The sequence below is a fragment of the Rattus rattus genome, chromosome 2 (genome assembly GCF_011064425.1).
Source record: "Rattus rattus isolate New Zealand chromosome 2, Rrattus_CSIRO_v1, whole genome shotgun sequence".
NCBI classification, from domain to species: Eukaryota; Metazoa; Chordata; class Mammalia; order Rodentia; family Muridae; genus Rattus; species Rattus rattus.
This window is the reverse complement of record NC_046155.1, coordinates 108,736,598-108,755,858: the sequence shown is the minus strand read 5'-3', so window position 1 is coordinate 108,755,858 and position 19,261 is coordinate 108,736,598. Positions and strand designations below refer to the sequence as shown.

The 19,261-nt window shown below is 41.0% G+C and overlaps 1 protein-coding gene across 1 annotated transcript in view; it reads left to right on the top strand.

Annotated features, from left to right (window-relative positions):
- Nucleotides 1-12,051, top strand: part of Dlg2 (discs large MAGUK scaffold protein 2) — a 1,821,467-nt gene extending 1,809,416 nt beyond the window's left edge. The window contains 3 exon segments of the mRNA XM_032895287.1: nucleotides 4,550-4,659; nucleotides 9,297-9,388; nucleotides 11,219-12,051. Of these exon segments, the coding sequence (XP_032751178.1) occupies nucleotides 4,550-4,659; nucleotides 9,297-9,388; nucleotides 11,219-11,325 (309 nt within the window). The 3' untranslated portion in view covers nucleotides 11,326-12,051.
- Nucleotides 12,052-19,261: the final 7,210 nt, after the last annotated feature.

Genomic DNA, 19,261 nt, shown 5'->3' with positions numbered 1-19,261 from the left:
ATCATCCATTCTACCAATTTAAGGGTAGCTGGCTTGTGAATTCAGTTTAACCCAGCAGAGTGGCTGTGGGCTAAGCCTCTGAATAACCAACACTGTAAGAAATGAGTATTCAAGACATAGATAGGCAGGGAGTGAATTGGTTCTCTTCTTAGGAGATGTCCTGTACCATGTGTGGCTTCATGCAGGTGCCAAGACTAAAAGGCAGGCACCACGTGGTGCTTGAAAAATTCTGACATAGCTGTCAATGTGTCCATAGGCAACCAAGGGTAGGAGCACCAAAGAAAAACCTTTGCCAGAGATGTCCACCTCATCCTCCTTCCTAGGCAGGACTAGAGCTGAAGGAGAAAGACTACAACCAAAGCCCCAGCTGTGACATCATCGACTCTGGCTAAGGTCCTGCTCCTGGGCAGACACCATGACTTGGGCAAAAGCAAAGAGCACCATGATTCCTGCTACCTCATGCACACTGATCACACTGCTACCCACCAGTATGCCTCATGGAGACTGGCGGGGACAGCACGAAGCGTGGCCTGCATTATGCTATCCCCTCTCTCCATGCAGCACCTAGGCTCATACCACTGGCCAGTGGAAAAATACTTTAGAATCTCATTACCAGAGAGCCAGAGATCCCCAGATCTTTAATAGAAATATCATTGACAATACCAGAGGAGCAACCTATTGCTTAGCAGGCAAAAACTCATCTACATAAAATAATTTTTAAACCTTAACAAATTGCAATTGATAGCCTCAACAACCAATTAGATAAAATGGATTAAGATTATATAAACAGCAAGGCATGGATTTTGTGTTTGTTTGTTTGGCCCCAGTCAGAAAAGCACACAAAGGATAGGGAGAGAAAAAGCTTCAGGACACAGAAAAACGAGAGAAGAAAACCACACACACAAAATAGTAGGAGGCTTTTAGGGCCCTGAAATAAGAATGAGTAAAATACAATGTTACTGCAGAACACTGCATGCAGGATACCAAAAGTACAGCAATTTTTAAGCTGCTAGAAAAAAAAATGGCAATATGATTATCGGAGACGAACCACAGATTTCTCAACAAAAATTCTATCACGTAAAAAGGAGCACAGTGAGATAGCCCAAGTCTAGAATTAAAAAGCTGTACCTAGCAAGAATAGCCTTTAGAGGGGAAAGGGAAATGGACCCAGCAAGACCAAGAATCACTGAGGTATTCGTGACCATTAGACTAGCTTCACAGAAGCCAAAAAAGATAAAAACAAAACCTAAGAAGAGACACAGCCAGGTGTGGTGATGCCCGCTGTATCCTCAGCCTTCAAAAGCTATTGAAAGTTCAGGGACAGCCTGGACCACATGGGGAGGGGCCTGGTAAGGAGAGAGAGAGAATGTCACTATGTAGTCAACAGGGATATACAAAGATTGTACTCCACGTGTGTCAGAGGGCTCACTTTTATAAGCCTGGCTCTGGTGCAATGGCAGTAGAGACATGAGTGAGGCTCAAGTATAATAGCAGTGCCGTAGCCACTGGTAAGTTTCCCCTGCTCGCACAAATACTGCTTCACCTATGCTGCTATAATCAGCCCTATTTAAACTCACTAAGTGAAAGAGGTATGTTGGGAAGAGGAAAGAGATCCATTGGCCATTGGAGTGGGACAAGGGAGAATAAAAGGGTTGAATATGATCAAAATATATTGAAGAGTCATAAAAAAGACTTATGGTTGTGGACTAGAAAAATTAATATTGCTACAATGTCCACACTACCCATCCTCAGTAATCTTGAGTACCAATTTGATAGAATTTAGAATCACCATAGCAACAAATCTCCAGGCATGTCTGTCTGCAAGAAGATTATTCAGACCAGGTTAATTGATGTGGAAGAACAACCTTAAGTGTGTGCATTGTTCCATGGTGTCCCAGACTGAATAGAAGGAGAAAAGGCTGAACCCCAGCATTCACCTCTCTCTGTTTCCTATCTATGGCCAGCTGCTTCCTGCTCCAGCCACCATGACTCCTCCGCCATAACGGCTTGCATCCTTCCTCCTTTAATTTGCTTCTGCCTGCTATTTTATTGGAGCAACAAGAGGAGGAAATAATATATAGCCCAAAGTCGCAATATAGTACAATCCCTATCAAAATATGAATGATTCTTCACAAAGCTTGAAGTAATTTAATCCTAAAATTTATATGGAAGCACATGCATAAGAAAAGGAAAAAAAACAGCCAAGGCAAAAGGAACCAACATTCCAATTCCCAAATTCAAGAGATAGCGAACAGCCAGATTAATTAAAGCAACAATGATTTTGATTAAGATCAAATAGGAGACACAAAGACCATTAGAACAGGCTAGGTTTGCTGAAACAAACCAACACATAGACAATCAACTGTTCTCAATAAAAATACCCAAAAGTCTGAAAAAAGAGAGAGCGTTTATTCAATGTAGGATACTTTTTAAACTGGATTCCTTTGTGCAGAATTCTGACACTTGACTTCATTTCATCCTGTACATAAATCCTGTCAGCGTGGACTGTGGAGCTAAATGAGAGACCAGAAATTCCTTAACTGCTAGGGGATAAAAAGGACTTCAAGGCATTGAATCAGGCCTTAACCGCCCAGAAAACGTTTTTAATGGATAGATGGGGTTACCTCAAACTAAAAAATTTGTACACAGCAAAGAAAGTGCTATGACGATAAAAAAGGCAAAGAAATGCTGGTATTTTGTAGGGAAAATGAGAGCTAGCATAGCCATCATGAGAGTAAAACTTCAAGCCTAAAGCCAGGGCCTGAAGAGATGGCAGTTAGGAGTACTACCAGCTCTTGCTGACCTGAATGTGGTTCCCAGCACCTATAACTGTCAAGCAACCGTAACTTCAGCTGCAGGGGATCAAGTGCCTCTGACCTCTGCCAGCACCTAAAGGTGTGCACATAGCCTACACGAACTCACATGCATACACTTAATTAAAACAGTGAATCTTGAAAACTAAAACTAGACCTACCTGAACTATCTGTCCTACTGTTGGCTACATATTCAAAAGCTATAGATAGATTCAGCATATCAAAGAAATTATTCCAGGTCTATGGTACTTATGGCAATGATATTAATGACTAAGACAGAGAATCAACCTAGGTGTGTGAAGCAAATGAATAAAGAAAGTCAAGATAGATAGATGGATGGATAGATAGATAGATAGATAGATAGATAGATAGATAGATAGATAGATAGATAGATAGATACCTATCATCTGCAGCAAAATGAATGAAACAATGTTACATTGGTGACACAAGCTATTCACACTAAGACAAGTTCTACATATTCATTCTCATATGTTAAACAGTATTGACCTCAAAGAATAGTAATTACTAAAAACCAAGAAACCTCTTTGTTTAGGAGAGGGTAGAAAGAGTATTCTTGGCTTGATCAGTACACACAGTAAGCATACATAGAAATACCACGTTGAACCCTGTTAATAGATAGAATTGATGTCTTTCACAAACATATCAAGAGTAGGAAGTTTAATGTCTGAGAACACACTAGAATATCTCTAGATTCATCTTCCCAGCAGGCAGTCTATTGTGTTATAAGGACTGTTTCTAGTAAGTAACCTGGAAGGATGCATCGGTTTTCCTCTTTGAACATGTAAGCACAGCCGGTGTTGACTGAAAAGAATGCTGTCTAGTACATAATGGAACTGCATTTCACCTTTCATGTAACCAATGTGCTTCACAGCCAGCAACCTCGGCTTTATTAATTAAGCGATGAGGCATGAAGCATCCTGGTGTGTTTCCCATAAGCATTCGAGCATCCGCTGCACTCTTCGTCTTATACAGACAACATGCATTTTCCATGTATTACTGACTTAGGACTGTGCCTATCTACATAAACATGCCTTTTATCTTGTGTAAACTTCTCTTAGCCTCAAAATAATAAGGCCATTTCTCCCCGGGAGGTAGAATGAGATGTGGCAAATCATTGTATTTTCCCAGAAATATTTTATGAAGTAGCTCCCGGCACTGAGCATCCGCGGCTTTGGAAGCCAAGTTAAATGAGGTGTGTTATAAAGGAGGAGGCTTTGATCTGTTGACAAACCACTGTAATATTCACTGAAAGAGTAGACATTGAACCACATAAAACTGAAGGGAATGCTTCTGTGTCCGCCTTCTGTCGTGTACGTATCAAGACAGAGTGCACATGAGCACTGAGCAAATGTAGAGAATCGCTCAAAGCTTCTGTGACCACCATCCTTCCAGCTCTAACACTGGTTAAAATGATGAGATGTTTACTCAACCAGTTCCTCCCAAGCTCAAAAGCTGGGCTTCGGTCTTCCTACTAGTGAATTTGGGGTTGTTGGTCAATATCATCAATATTGCTAAAGCTTAGTATTTTCTCCTGTAAAACAGTCAGTAATACCTACTTTGCACTTCAAATCATTCACTCAAGTGGGATTTTTTTTTCCCAGTCTTTAGAAACCCAACACTTCATACCTCTCTCTAAAACATGCTGTATTTTATTTCATTGAACACTGGCCATTTTTCTTGATATCTTTAAGGTATTTTTCTTATCTTTCTACCAGGGCAAACACTGTATACTTGATGTATCGGGAAATGCTATTAAGCGGTTACAAGTTGCCCAGCTCTATCCCATTGCTATCTTCATAAAGCCCAAGTCTCTGGAACCTCTGATGTAAGTAGAGGATAAATCCTCATCTAGCTCCCTGCTCTGAGTACACAGCAAGCCACAGCAGTTTGTCACAAAGGCTTTCAGATAGGAATGGCAGTGTCGATCATTAGCATTTCCCTCTTTTAATATATATAAAATTATAAAATATTATTTTACATTATATTACTTTATATTTATATTATCTTATATTGTTAAATATTATATATTGTTGTAAATATGTTATAAGTGTTATTAATAATGGCATTTATATTTTATATATTATTAAATATTATATATTTAATTCAATATATATTTAACATTTTGAGTCAATAACTCTTTGCTACTTTATGAATTGTTTTCATCTTTACATTTTCTATTTGTTGACAGCTTTATTTAGTCTAAGAGGTTTATGGAGGGATTGGGCAGTTATTTTAGCTTTGGTTTTAATTTTTACCAATCACAGAAGACCATCATCTTTGTATTGTTTCTTAACTTTGAGAACAGTTTCACAGGTAAATCTTTAAATGTGTTATGTTTTGTTTTTATAAAGGGTACAAATATTTCAGAATTTTTCCATTGACATTCTACACTACCTTTAATAGAATTCTGACTCTACGTTATGATATGCAGACCCTGGTTCTTCACAGAGCCTTCCCTAGTGACATGACTATATCCTTAATTCATCATCTCCACATCTGTGCAAATACATAAGCATGGGAAATGCATGGAGGGAAGTGCATTCAAAGCATTTCCAAAGGTCTAGTAAAATACTTCTCTTCAAATCCAGTAAGCAAATTTAGGCAGATGTTCATGATCTAACCAAACGCCCATCTAGACAGTTTCCATACAGCAGTGAGACTACTGTAGGTAAGGTAGCAGAGCAAAGAGGCCACAATCAGAGACATGGAAAGTGGACAGTAAGGCCAGCTGGATTTTTTAACCAATGATCCTTCATATAACTTTAGCACAAGTTGCTTGAGCTTCCCAAGGTTGAACAATGTCACAGGGGCCCATTTAGTCCTTATTATATAGTAAGTGCTCAGAAGGTAATATTATTATTGCAAAATACACAGGGTTACTTTTTATGAATCACTAATTCAATCTTATCCTCATAAAACACATAAGCAGCTTCCTGGAGAAAGCCAGAGATGAGGTCAGTGCCTCTGTTACAAGAGCCTGGCTTCAGCACTGCCTCCAGGAGAGGCAAACACAGGCCTTAAGAGAATGTTGTTGGGCTGAACCATACACAACACACTGGAAAACAATGCTTATGGAAAAATGGTAAAAATAGAAGGTACTTATTCCCAGGGATGAAAGCCATTGTTTCCTGAGTATATCAGTTACCTGTTTGGTCTCCTCTGAGGACAAAGCTGCAAATTGAACCACATTAGTTAGAATGGCAGCTGGGATGATAAACTTCAAACACATAGTCTATCTCTGGGGAAATCACCAGAGTTGTATCCTAAGAACAGAATATATCCCCACAAGTAAAGTAGACAAGAGTTTTTGCCAAGGCAGAAACTAGGAAGCAACCATGAAGAACATTAACCCCAATTATCACATAGAAAATGTGTACAGATGATGAAATAGTGCTCTTGTTGTTACTCCAACGGTACACATTAAACTTCTTCTGTGAGGGGTATTTCACACAAATTAGTTAAGTGACCACAATGTCATTATGTAAAAGTGATTTATAATCTGTAGACCGCCATACAAAGCTATGCAATGTTAACCTTAAGAGGAGAAAAGTGGTGCTTGGCTCTTGGGAATAGCCTCATAAAAGCTCATTTCAGAAATAGAAATTAGTCCACATCATAAACACACAAGGGACGGATGACTTCCTAGGGTAGGAAAGCCTGAGGGACCAAGAGCAGTGGCACATTTAGTCCAGTGTGACGCTGGGAGACAGCCCATCTGGTGCTCAATGGAAGATCCACTTCTTCCATAACTACCAGATGATTCATGTAGTTCTGCCCTAGGGCCCTGTCACAGACACTTATCACCAAGGAAGACTAAGCATGCCAAAGGCTGGATGCCACAGTGAGGACAGTGTCTCTGGCATAATGTGTTTCAGCCATATCCATGGATCTGCACTGCTGTGGTGATGACACTCAGCCTTGTATAATCTCATTACTAACGGCTGTTGTTTGTGGCTCACTCTTTCCTCGGGCTTTTACTTCAGGAGCAATGCTGCCTTGAATTGCCCATTCCCCAGGAAGGAGCAAAGCTCGGTCAGCTGGAACAAAAGCATAGCGGCTGTCACAACGAGACAGTGACACACCATCACACCCATTACCTCTCCTGTGCATCATCCACAGAGCTGATTAGCAAGCACACAGCTGCCTCTTAGGGGGAACATAAATTCAAGGGCATATATGAAAGATATTTTCATAATATGCTGCCTCCTGACTTCTGTGCCTACCCCAAAGGAATGAGAAGCTTTCCTGTGTCCATGCATCCTATCCCCACCAATGGTCTTTTATGGCTTTGTACCCATGATGCATTGTGTGTACCCCTACTTGCATCTATGACATAACCATATTTATTTCCCTCATTCACCATTTAGTCATCCACTCATTTGACAGCTATTGAATCAAGCTGATGTCATATGCTAATGAACAAGCCATAGGCTTCTCCCTCAAAGAACCTGAGGCTTAGGTATGAACTCTGAGAAATACAATGAGACTATTTATAGCAACAAAGGTGCAGGAACACGGAAATACTTACTTTGTACTTCAGTTCTCAGTATCATCCAAATCCATGTCCGACTTCTTTCTTTACATAGCTGTGTTTCAAAAGATACTAAACTTTGGTATAATACGATTTGGTAGGCTATAGTTGTAGGAAGGGGCTCAATTTCTTACTCTAGAACTCGTGATTACTTTATAGACAACCTTAAGGAAGACCCCTCTCCATTTCAAGCCCCCATAACTTGCACAAGGAAAAGGATTGACTAAGCCTAGGGGTTCTGAAACTGGATCTCTTGTGTCCAAGTGGCACACAAGGCCCTGACACCTTCAGAAACGTACCTAACCAGGCAACCTAACCAGGCAATCAAAACCTAACCATAACCTAACCAGGCAATCAAAACCTAACCATAACCTAACCAGGCAATCAAAACCTAACCATAACCTAACCAGGCAATCAAAATGTCTATTCGTTTGGTTGAACCTCTACTCTCAGTCCTAGAGGCTATGGGAGAATAATACCAATATGAGAATGGGAATCAATTTCATGTTAGAGAGAATTAGAAAAATGTCCATTTTCCTCCCACCTTCTTGTCCTTGAGACTAGGATAGGTAACACTTTAGTTACCATATGATCAAACAACATTCTTCTATATAATTAGTGAGAAACCAGACTAATAGAAAAGACAATCATGGCATAATTCCTTTATAGTCCTTTTCCTATCTGAACAAATATCAAGCAGCCATCAAATTTTCTTTTTGGTTTTTACCCTTTAAATACATTACAATTTACAAATAGTAATTCTATGTATTGATGGGATATGGTATAGTAGTTTGATTCATAAATACAAAATGTAATGGACAGATCAGACTCCTCAAATATCCATCATTTTGAATCATTCTTGAGATCATGCCAAATCCCTATTAACCATTTAGAAATAGTCAACTGACTGCTGTCAACCACATTTACCCTAGAATGCCATTAAACATTAGAGGCGATTCCTTTTTTCTGATGGTACCCTACACCCTACGTTAGAGATCCTTCTATACCAAGCTCCTCTCTCCTAGCTCACCATTTGACTAAGTTGCTCGATTATAGTCATATTTGAAAATATTGTGGTCCCAGCACTTTTCAGTGATTCTGCATTCACTGTAGTTCAGTCCCCTAGCAGACACATATGCTGTCATTTGTTCATAAAAACAGGAAGTTTAGAGTTCTCGTCACTATGGCCATGACTCGACGTCTGTACAAGTTGAGTAGTTAGAGCTACAGAACCCCTCAGGGATCTGCTCTACTCTGTATAATACTCCAGAAGCTCTGAGGGTTTCTGCTCACCAGACTCGCATGAAAGGTGGACGGTAGACTTTAAGAGGGATGCAGGCAAGAAATTAACCCTTTTATAAGGTTATACTCATGAGTATAACCAAGGCTAGTACTCTTGGGTATAGTGCTGCCTAATAAACCCAAATATATGCTCATCTTTCCTCCGGCTGATCACTTCTGGAATGCTGTCTTCATGTCATGTCCTACATATATTTTAGAGATGTTAAAACCTACTCAAAGTCAAACAAAGGAAGTTTAGGTTTAGAAATACAACAAAGAAGTTGTTGCGGGGCAGTCTGTTCTGATGAGGTGTAACCTCAAGAGACACATAAGCACTCCATTTAAATACACTGGGGCCTGCTGGAAAGGACATTTATAGTCCTGCTTTAGGGACTGCAGGGAAGCAAACAGAGGTCACAGATGGCAAGAGGACAGGTTCTACTTCAATCCTGTGCTGCGCATTCAGCCGACAGGAGAGTGGGCACCCTACCAAGTGACCCTCAGTGGCTGAAATGGTTTCACCAACGAGTTCAAAATGAAGCCTTGACAGCTACTAGGATTAAACTATGCTTCCTACAGGGTTCATTTTAAAATTTCGGAAACTTGTTATATTCTCTTTGTGTCCTAATATCAAACCCTCATTTTCTCAGGGAGATGAATAAGCGTCTAACGGAGGAACAAGCCAAGAAAACCTATGACCGGGCAATTAAGCTAGAACAAGAATTTGGAGAATATTTTACAGGTAAGTTTCCTCGACTCCCTGGTACTAGAAGAAAAGATAAATGTCTTAGTGCTATACCAGGCATAGGCTCCATGCCTGGGAAAGCTAGATCCCAAATCCTTCCATTGCTTATACCCTTGTCTGCCTTGCCCATTTGGTTTAGAGCTCTGGATTCTCTCCTCTCTCATTCCCGGTTCTCCACTGGTCCTAAACCATGAGTGCCAAATGCCCTGATCTATCTCCTGCTATTAAGGAGATCTTAGACATGCTACCTCATTAAACTGTCTCCCTGGTATTTTCAGAAAACTTGAAAATGAATGTTTTAAGGCTCAAAACAGGTAGTTACTACAATAGTTACTATCCTGCAGCCTCTACCTTGAAGACCTCCAGAACTATCTCCTCAATCAGCAGCATGAGACAAACCCACTTGGAGATGTTTCAGTTAACGCTGTTTCAAGACCAATAATAGCTTTGATTTTTTTTTTAACAATGTCTTTGGCAACAAGATATTGTGGGGAATATGAATTTCTTGTGGATGTCCTGAGTTCCCTCTCCTTCTCTCCTCTAATGAAAGACTGATAAAATCCAGAGAGAAACCAGTCTTGGGGGAATTTTTCTAACAGCAGATTCTCAGTGATTGATAACAAGGTACTGAGTCTGGGGTGTAGGGCAGAGTGGCTTTCATGAGGCTCAAAGTTTGATCCCAGCATCCTTCAAAATAACAGCAACTTCCCTCATGAATTACTGGCATGAAATGAGATATTGTTGCAGTTGCTTTGAATACCAAAGGCACCACGAGCAAGGCACTGTGTAATTATTTTTACTAAAGCTCATATTAAGGTGTCTTTTAGTAACATGAGTGATTTTAAAAGAGCATTCAGGTGGGGAAAACCTGAGGGCTGGAGAGATAGCTCAGCAGTTAGGAACACTTGCTACTCTAGAGGACCCAAGTTCAGTTTGCAGGTGAGAAAATTAGATCAAAACAATAACTGTTTGGCTCATAGTTTGCACTCATGGGTAGATTACTATAGTGTGATCCGAAGATTGTGATGTCAACTCTACTTCAATAATAATTCATCTTGAAGTCTTTTTTTTTTTCCTGGAGCTGGGGACCGAACCCAGGGCCTTGCGCTTGCTAGGCAAGTGCTCTACCGCTGAGCTAAATCCCCAACCCCCATCTTGAAGTCTTGGTGGCATACGGATAGGGCTGACGTGTTTGGGAAACCCAACTCCAAGAGAGCATTTATTGAAGGAAAAAAAAAAAAACTGTGTTCAATTCTCCACTGAGAGCCACGTGTCTTACTAATTTACAACTTAGTGATTTATATCTCCTCTTATTTATGTTCCTTATCAGGTATTCATAGTTTAAATATTCTGTGAGATAAAAATCTTTCTTTACAAAATAACTGGTGTTTCTGGGTGAACTAAGCTTGTCCTTCAAACCTCTTATTACCTCCATATCTATGAGACCTGAATTTCGGCCTTCATAAAGTGTAGAAGCTCTACAGCCAAACAGGGAAGCTCAGTCTGAAACTGCTGTGCGTTCTGCTCCAGTGCCTGGCTCAAGAGCAGCCATCCATGAAACAAACACTTTGTTGCTAGAGTTGTGAACAAACACAGAAAGCGCTAAGATTGGGACGCATTTATTACTGACCTAGGGCAGGGAAAGAATATTTTAAGCACTTCTGAGGTGACTGTTCTTGTGTAAGCACCCTGCATTCCCTCCCCCCCCCCACTTAAAGGGGACATTAACTCCTGGTGTTTGTCACTGATTTCGGTTGGGTGAGAGATCACAGTCCTCACCCCCAAGGCAATGCCTCCTAACTCTTGCTATTTTTGTCTCTGCAACAGCTATTGTCCAAGGAGATACCTTAGAAGATATTTACAACCAATGCAAGCTTGTTATTGAAGAGCAGTCTGGACCTTTCATCTGGATTCCCTCAAAGGAGAAGTTATAAATTAGCTACTGCACCTCTGACAACGACAGAAGAGCATTTAGAAGAACAAAATATATATAATATAACACTTGGAGGCTTTTATGTTTTTGTTGCATTTATGTTTTTGCAGTCAATGTGAATCCTTATGAATGTACAACACAAACTGTGTGAAGCCATGAAGGAAACAGAGGGGCCGAAGGGTGGGACGGAAGAGACATAGCAGTATGCAGGAAGGCTTGGGTTTGCTCAAAGTGCCAGGTGTAGGGATGAACCTCTGATGGGCTCTCTGCCCTAGAGACGGGCAGCCTTCTCACCCCAGCAGATGTCCAGAGCTGATTTAGCTGCTGAGCTCTCTGTGTTTGCTTTAAGAAAAGTTGCCAGCACTCGAACCTCACCAACCTACCCCTTACCAACCTCTGTAATTGGTACACTTTGAATTTTATAACTATGCACATCCTTTGATTTCTTAACAAGCAAAGGAAATAGGGAAAACAGAAAGGAGTCCCTTTGGAGATGACATACCATCGGGGGAGGATGATTGCTTAGTTTCCTTGGCTGGCATGTGCAAAGACCAGCGTGTCGTGTGTGGAGGACTAAGGTTACTGAAGGGGGTTCCACCTGGCCTAGCTTTAGGACTGTCAATTGTCTATTTTGCCATTTATAAGCTGAAAGAAGGCACTAAAGATGAGAATAATTTATACAATAAATATATTAAATGTATAGAAATGAATTTCTATAGGTTAAAAAGTTTTGTGAAATATTTTGTAAAGACTAACAAAAACATTGAAAGACTGAATGTCCGCACTCTCAGCAGGTGATCAAATTTAAGACTTTGAGGCTGCACTCTCCCTTTTGTCGCCAATGATCCATTCAGAGCATCTGAGTTCCCTCCAGGTCTGACAAAGACTTCCCCTTCACCCCTCTCCCCACGGCCATGCACACTAGCACACTAGCGATACACTCTTACGGAACTTGCTCCTTAGTAAGTTGCCCTCATGAATATTTTTGGAAGAGATTTTTGTTACAATTCTTTAAGCCCATGGCTTTTCAGAGACAAACTCATGCAAATAATCGAAAGGGAAAGATTGCTTTCCTCTAGTTAAATAGCCTGAGCCAACCACGCAGATAGTCAAATAACTTTGTTCCTAGCTACTTGTATACAGCTCAAGAACTATTCAGTATTCTGGCAAACCATAAGTCATTAGAATTATCTTTTCTTTGTTTCACAGAGCAATTGAAGTGTTTTGTAACAGTCCAAGTTGGCATTACAGGGGAAGATCTGTCCTGAGATGCACTATTTCTCTAAGGAAGAGAAAAAAGAGAAGTTATCTAGTTGGGAGTGATGAGGGACGCATTTTGTTTCAGTATATAGGGCAAAGAGAACCGCAAGAAAAGGACAATTTATGGCTTTGAGCTCAACCAATTGAATTGCCTTCCTTAGGGCTGCACCTGGACCAAGTTTATTTTTCTAACAATTATACTAATAATGATTTTAAAAGAGAAACCTCCCAGAGCCTATAAGCTGAAACACAAGAGTTAGCTTCCCACTTTAGCGCTGATGCTGTCGTCAGCCCTGGTTCTGCCCAAGGTGTTCTGAGAGAGACTTTTTAGTGTTATTAATAACCACTCATGTCTGGGTTCTATGCATGCCCGGATTAAGCCCCATCGCCTTATTTCTGGGGTACATCAAGACCTGGCAGGGATCCTGCCACACTGTGCAGTCAACCAGCACATAGGCTGGAGTACAAGAACAAGAGACAGAGCCATCAGAGTGATGGGGCTTCTTCTAAGTTAGAGCATCAGAGCTTAAAACTGAGAGTCTCTTTCCAAAATCAAGGGTCATTCATCTTTTATGAAATACCATCGTCTGCCCAGTTGCAGTCACCAAAACAAACATTTAATTGCAAAAAGTAAGCATCTACCTAGAGTCTTGAGGCTGCCTTTGCCAAATGAAGAGGTACCAAGCAGCCACGTGTATCTTTTTTCCCTCAGTTTTCTAGAGATAGCCTTAGAGGGCTCAAAAAACGCTAAAAGATGTGTCCACGTCTGCAACTCACCAGTTTCAGGTCACGGCCAACTTCCATCAATATAGCTCTCAGAAGTTTTCTGCCACTAGAATGCCATTCCTGATCCCAGCTCTCTTTATAGGCCACCATGATAACTTCTTTGGTTTCTCCACTGAGCATGCAACCATTTACCTTAGAGGACTGTCATTAATGAGTAGATGTTTTCTCTAGTTGTGTGACGTGCTTTCCATTTGATAGTATTGCTGTGGCTGAGTACAATCAAATTGAACCACAAACCATTGGTTTTGTAGTAATACAATTATTTATTTTCCCAGTATAGATGCTTCCGGATTAGCATTAGCACTGATTTTTTATGTAGATTTATATAAATATAAATACATATATATTTGCTTGACGAATCACCAAGCACCTTGGTGAGAGGGTCTTTTCCTATAGAATTCACTCATCCATTTTGTTGTGTCGTCCTGCGCTTCCCAATGTTGAGGTCTCTATGGCTCCAAAGAACTGGTGTATTTTGCAGCAAATCCAATGACATATAGGGAAATGGCATGAAAGTCACCCAGATCACATCTGGTGCAAATGCACCTGGAGCCTTGGGCCAGATTGGTGCTAACACTGCAAACTTTGTCCGGAGCTCTCTCCAATCTGAAGGCTCGCTGGGGGCACAGTGTCACCTTCACATGCTGGGCCCTTTCGGAAAAGTGCCAGATCGTGTCACTGGTGCTATTTTTCATGCTCTGGTACAATGTGTAGCACCATGGGGGTCTCAGCTTTACCAAAACCGAAATCCCACCTGTCAGCCAATTATTGCTGAGGCATTTGCATATTGCTCTTTTCCATGAGATATGATGGCCTATTCTTTGAAGGCCCTTTCTCCCAGACCCAAATTCAGGGGTTGGCTCTATCCACTTTGCAAACCCATCTAGATGAAGCTACACTCGGGTGCCTCTGTGAGCTGTCTTAGACCCTACTGCCAGCCCTTCAGGACAGAGTCAACGGATGCTCTGTACACCTCCGGCTCTCATCTATTTCTCCTCCTCAGTTCTCCTCCTCATCTCCTCTCATCATCTGCCATTTTGACCTTCTCTTTTTATCCTTCCTGGGTTGTTGGACTTGCCCCTCCCTCTCTTTCCTCTGTCTGTCTTTTTCTGCCCCTCTCTCCTTTCTCCGTCTCCTGTTCCCCTTACTACTCCTCCCCCCAGACGTGCTCTCCCTCCCTCTTCTCTCAGCTCACATAGTTCTGGTCATCAGTACATCCGGCTCCTTAGTTTTCCTGTCCTATAAAGGGCGCACGGCTAATTCAGACAGCAAGTCCACACATGGACTAATGACACAAATACTTGGGGTCACCATTTATTTACTCAGCCCAGAACACAAAGCTGAGTGTGAGGCCCTCACCTGGAGCCAGCCTGCACCACTGCCCCAGCAGTGCTGATGCAAGAGCTGTGGGGCCCCGGCACCTAGAAGCCTCCGCCTGAACCGTCTCCAGAAACTCACTCCCAGCACCGCCCAGGCTGAGGATGCTTCCTTTCCACAGAGGCAAACTCTGGCCCCAACAACTATTCTAATGAACCTCATTGAAGCCATGACACCGCCCTGGTTTGGAGAGAGATTTTTCCCTCTATATTCTTTTTCCCGTTTCCATGTGAAGCCCCTCTGCTTTTCAGCTGGCGATTGCTCTGGTGAGACTGAATGGACTTGCTAGCGAAATGACATCTTTTTTTTCCCTGTCTTGGTCCTGCCTAAAATTCCTACAAAAGAAAAAAAAGCATTTAAGTCAAGGACTAAGGCTAAATTTATTATACTAATGAGTCACTCCTGGGGAGACATCAGTTCCCTTAAAGCATGTGGAGTACCTCCTGTGACAACTGATTTTCCAGGAAACTCCATAGAGAATTCTGTGGATATGCATTAATTATTTAAGGGTATGGTATACGTAGTATGCATACCACGTATACACATTACCTGAGGTAAGATTCAATGTGGTTGGAAACACATACACACTTCAGTCTGTAAATATTCTTCCTCACTGAAACCTGTGCTTCAGAAACCATTTCTCGTACAGCTGTGCAGTTTCTTGTAGCAGCTGGAGACAAGCTAAGGCGGGCAGTGAATTTAGACTATGATCAGCTGAAAGAGTAGTTTCTCCCTTGCAGCTCACAAGGACAGACAGCTAAGTGGCGAGGTTGACTCCCAATGGGATGGCGAATTTTTCTTCTTTTCAAATTTGTGTTTCCTAAGTGTATCTTAACTTCTGAGTGCACCAGGTTGTACCCATTAGATCCTTTTACTATGACAATTTTGTGCTTCTCTCTGACAGGATGCTTCTCCATCAAGCTGTAATGCAGGATGGGAGGGGAGGGAGGGAGGGGGAATTACTCCTTGCCTGGCTGGAGTTTACAGAGACACTGCACAGCTTACACTCCTGTTAAGTGTAAATATTCAACACTTCCATTCCATTTGTGTAAAAAATAAAGCACACACGATTATAAAATCAAGATGTATATTTCATACTCCGTGTGTCCGTGAATATTTTTTGCGTTTCCAGATGTTGGTGGAGGCCGCATTGTAAAAATGCCTGATAGAGTGTTTATTATAAACATGCCGTGGTTTTCTTATATAAATATTAAAACAATTTCTACTTTATAGCAAAATTATATTCTCCAAAAGCATAATTGTGTCATTTTGTAAGAGAATCACTCATTTCTATTTTTATCCATTATGTCTGATTTCAAAGCAAAAATGTAGTCAGAATATTTTTGCGCTGGAAACTGTTGGCACTGCTGAGAGGAACTGACAGCGCTGCATTTGCATATTTTTAAATATTTGATTAACATCTTTCCTTTTAATCAGATTTTTTTTCCAGGAATGAATAATGTATTAAAAGGTATTAAAAGTTAGGCTTTCTAAGACATGCCTCTATATGAAGAAAAAATTTCCAATATCAGAAAAGGCTAAGAATACAGTTTTTTTTTCTTTATCTCATACTTAAGGCACAAAGAAAGGCCTAATTTGGAGACACAATATCATTATACACCCTAGGGTCACCAAATAAACCGGCACCAGCGAACTGAGCATATCAAAGCTGCCAGGGGAAGGAATCAGTGTGGTAAATTCTTTGGTTTAAACATACTGTCCTCTTGGCATTTAGGTAACGCAGGTATTAAAGCTGAAGATCCGAAACAAATTCCTCCCAGGAAAAGGGTAAAAATGTTTACATCAATGCAGTCACTCTCAAGTATAACATGTAATATGTTATCACTGATTGGAACATCGATTCCGGGATCCAGCTCAATCGACCATACCATCCTGGTCATCCCTGTGATCCAACAGGGGGCGGGGGGAATGAATGGTGCAGTGCAGGGGTAAACAGAGCTTTCCACTTGAACATATTGAGGCTGTCAGACCAGAACAGTGCAGACCTCTGATGGCAGTAATTCTATTACCATTGACATTCACGTAGCCTTGTCTGCTTTACTATTAATGTTATTCTCCAGACTAATTTTGATGATAAGTGTCAATTCAGAAGAAAACAGCTGGAGGAGGCGCCCCTGATTTTTGTGTCCTATTTCATTTTCACATCTTGATCTCTCTAGAAGTCTCAAAAACTAGAAGTGTTTAGGATCTCTGAACCTAAACAGGCTACAAGTAAGACCTGTGTGTTAGCAGGTACACAGACCAACCAAGGCACAAAACCAAGAAAGATCTGTCAAGGGAAATATCAGCTTTCTTGATATAACCAGACACCGTCTCCAAAGGGAAGGGTGTCTTACCCTGGTCAAGACAGGTGGGACTTGTAGTACCAGCCCCCTGCAACTCACCTTTCTTAGGGACATCTCAGAGGCAACACCATCATTAAACTGATCTCTCTCTCCCTTCAAACCCCATGACTCAAGTGTCAGATCTAGGCTCTGTCCCTAATTCCCCTTAGCATACTTAAGACAAAGTTAGAATAATTCAGGGAACTTTGCTAACAAAGAGAAATAAAGGATAATCTGATCTCTGAGTTTAGTGTCCAGCTCCTGGTAAACTTTTGGCATGACAAAGACCATCTTTTCCTCACTTTCTGGGAGTTCTGTCCAATACGGCCCCCGCAGAATCTTCCTTCTGTGTCCATAGCCAACCCAGAAGCAGTTGTGTAAGGTGAGCTCTCTGTCATCACCATCCCCCTTTGCTCCCATATACTCACTGCAAATGGAAGGAACTCAATGTGATTGACTGTTGTTGCCTTTTACAGTGATCTGCAAGGAACAAATGGTTTACAACAAATCTCGATGTTCAAGGCCAAAAAACTAAGTCCCAGGTTGAGTACCAGTTTCTTTCTGCCCTATCTTCCCAGTTCTGAATAGCTGATCAGGTAAACCTCTGTTCTTTAAGGCCTGTTTGTGCATGTTGCATGCACAAACCTTTTCAGGAGTTAAACACACAAACCAGGATTCCCTCTAGCATCAAAATCTACCTCCAACTGAAAGGAGAAGAAAGGGAGAAAGTATTTTTATTTTCAAGGAAGCTTTTGAAGACCTCAAGGAATTTTAAGAGTTTAATTATAATTTATAGTTTAATAATTAAACTTTTGAAATTCCTTGTGGCCCTCAAAAACAAATAATGAAAAGGTCCTTAGTGTGGACTTGAAGAGTCTCAGGAAGTGAGAAGAGCGGATTCCAGGAAACTATGGAAACGGTTTGATTAACGTTATTCTCCATAGATTTTAGGTTGTCAAAATTCAAACCACAAACTATTAAAGAAAACGACCATGGTCCTGAGGTCAGACTTGAAAGTGATTTAGGGAGAGATTATTTGAAGAAACTGCCTTGACAATCCTAGTGGAGAGCTTGCTCCGGTCTAGGGGCTATTGCATCAGAACTTCCTGGTGAATGGGCTTTGTGACAAGTGTAATCTGTGGAATGATTACTAAGAATAAGGTGTCACTCATAAAAAGCAAACAATCTAATGAATTAGGAGCGTAAACTTGTAGAAAAGTGTGCTGTGTATAAAACTGGAGACAGACAAATCAGTAAAAATTAGAGTATTTAGCCTGGGGAGGGGGGTGATGCATGTCCTTTAATCCCAGTCCTTTGGAGACAGAGGCAGGTGGATCTCTATGAGTTTGAGGCCACACTGATCTATATGGACAATTCCAGAGCAGCCAGAGCTACATAGTGAACCCTCTCTCAAAAAAAAAAAAAAAATTAAAGTACTCAGGCCAGCATCCCATTCAAAAGTTACCTTGTGGTTGTACAACTAAAATTTTCCAAGCTGGACTGACTAGGTGGCTCAGTGGATAAAGGTGTTCATCACACAAACCTAGCCACCCGAGTTCTGTCCCTGGAATCCATGTGAAGGCAGGAAGAAAGAACAAACTTCTGCGAGTTGCCTTTTGACCTCTTCAATTATGCTGAAGCACGTATGCTTACACACACACACACACACACACACACACACACACACACATCATGCATTTGTATGCACAATGTTAATAAATTCAAACTTATAAAAAGTAAAATTTTCAAAGAAAAGGATTTCCAAAGAAGGAGCAGTATTTAATTACTTATCGTTACCATTGCTTGTATTTTTAGTCAAACAAATAAACATTTGCCTAAACCTGACCTATTTACATGCTACTGTAAAAAAATAAAGCAAATTACACAGAGAAGTCTGTATGTAGGATGGAATATAATTTCCACCCTAGGCATGTAAAGGGAGAAAGTCATTCTAATTTAGGAACTCTGGAACAAATCAGAGAGCACATAAAAACTAGGAAGGGTGACCTTGGCATCTGGGAAGGGTGACCTTGACATCTGGGAAAGGTGACCTTGGCATCTGGGAAAGGTGACCTTGGCATCTGGGAACCGTCTCTCACCAGCTAGCAGTTTGCTCCATTGCTTATACAAGTGAGGAACCTTGAACTTCTGTAGAAAAGTGACTCAATC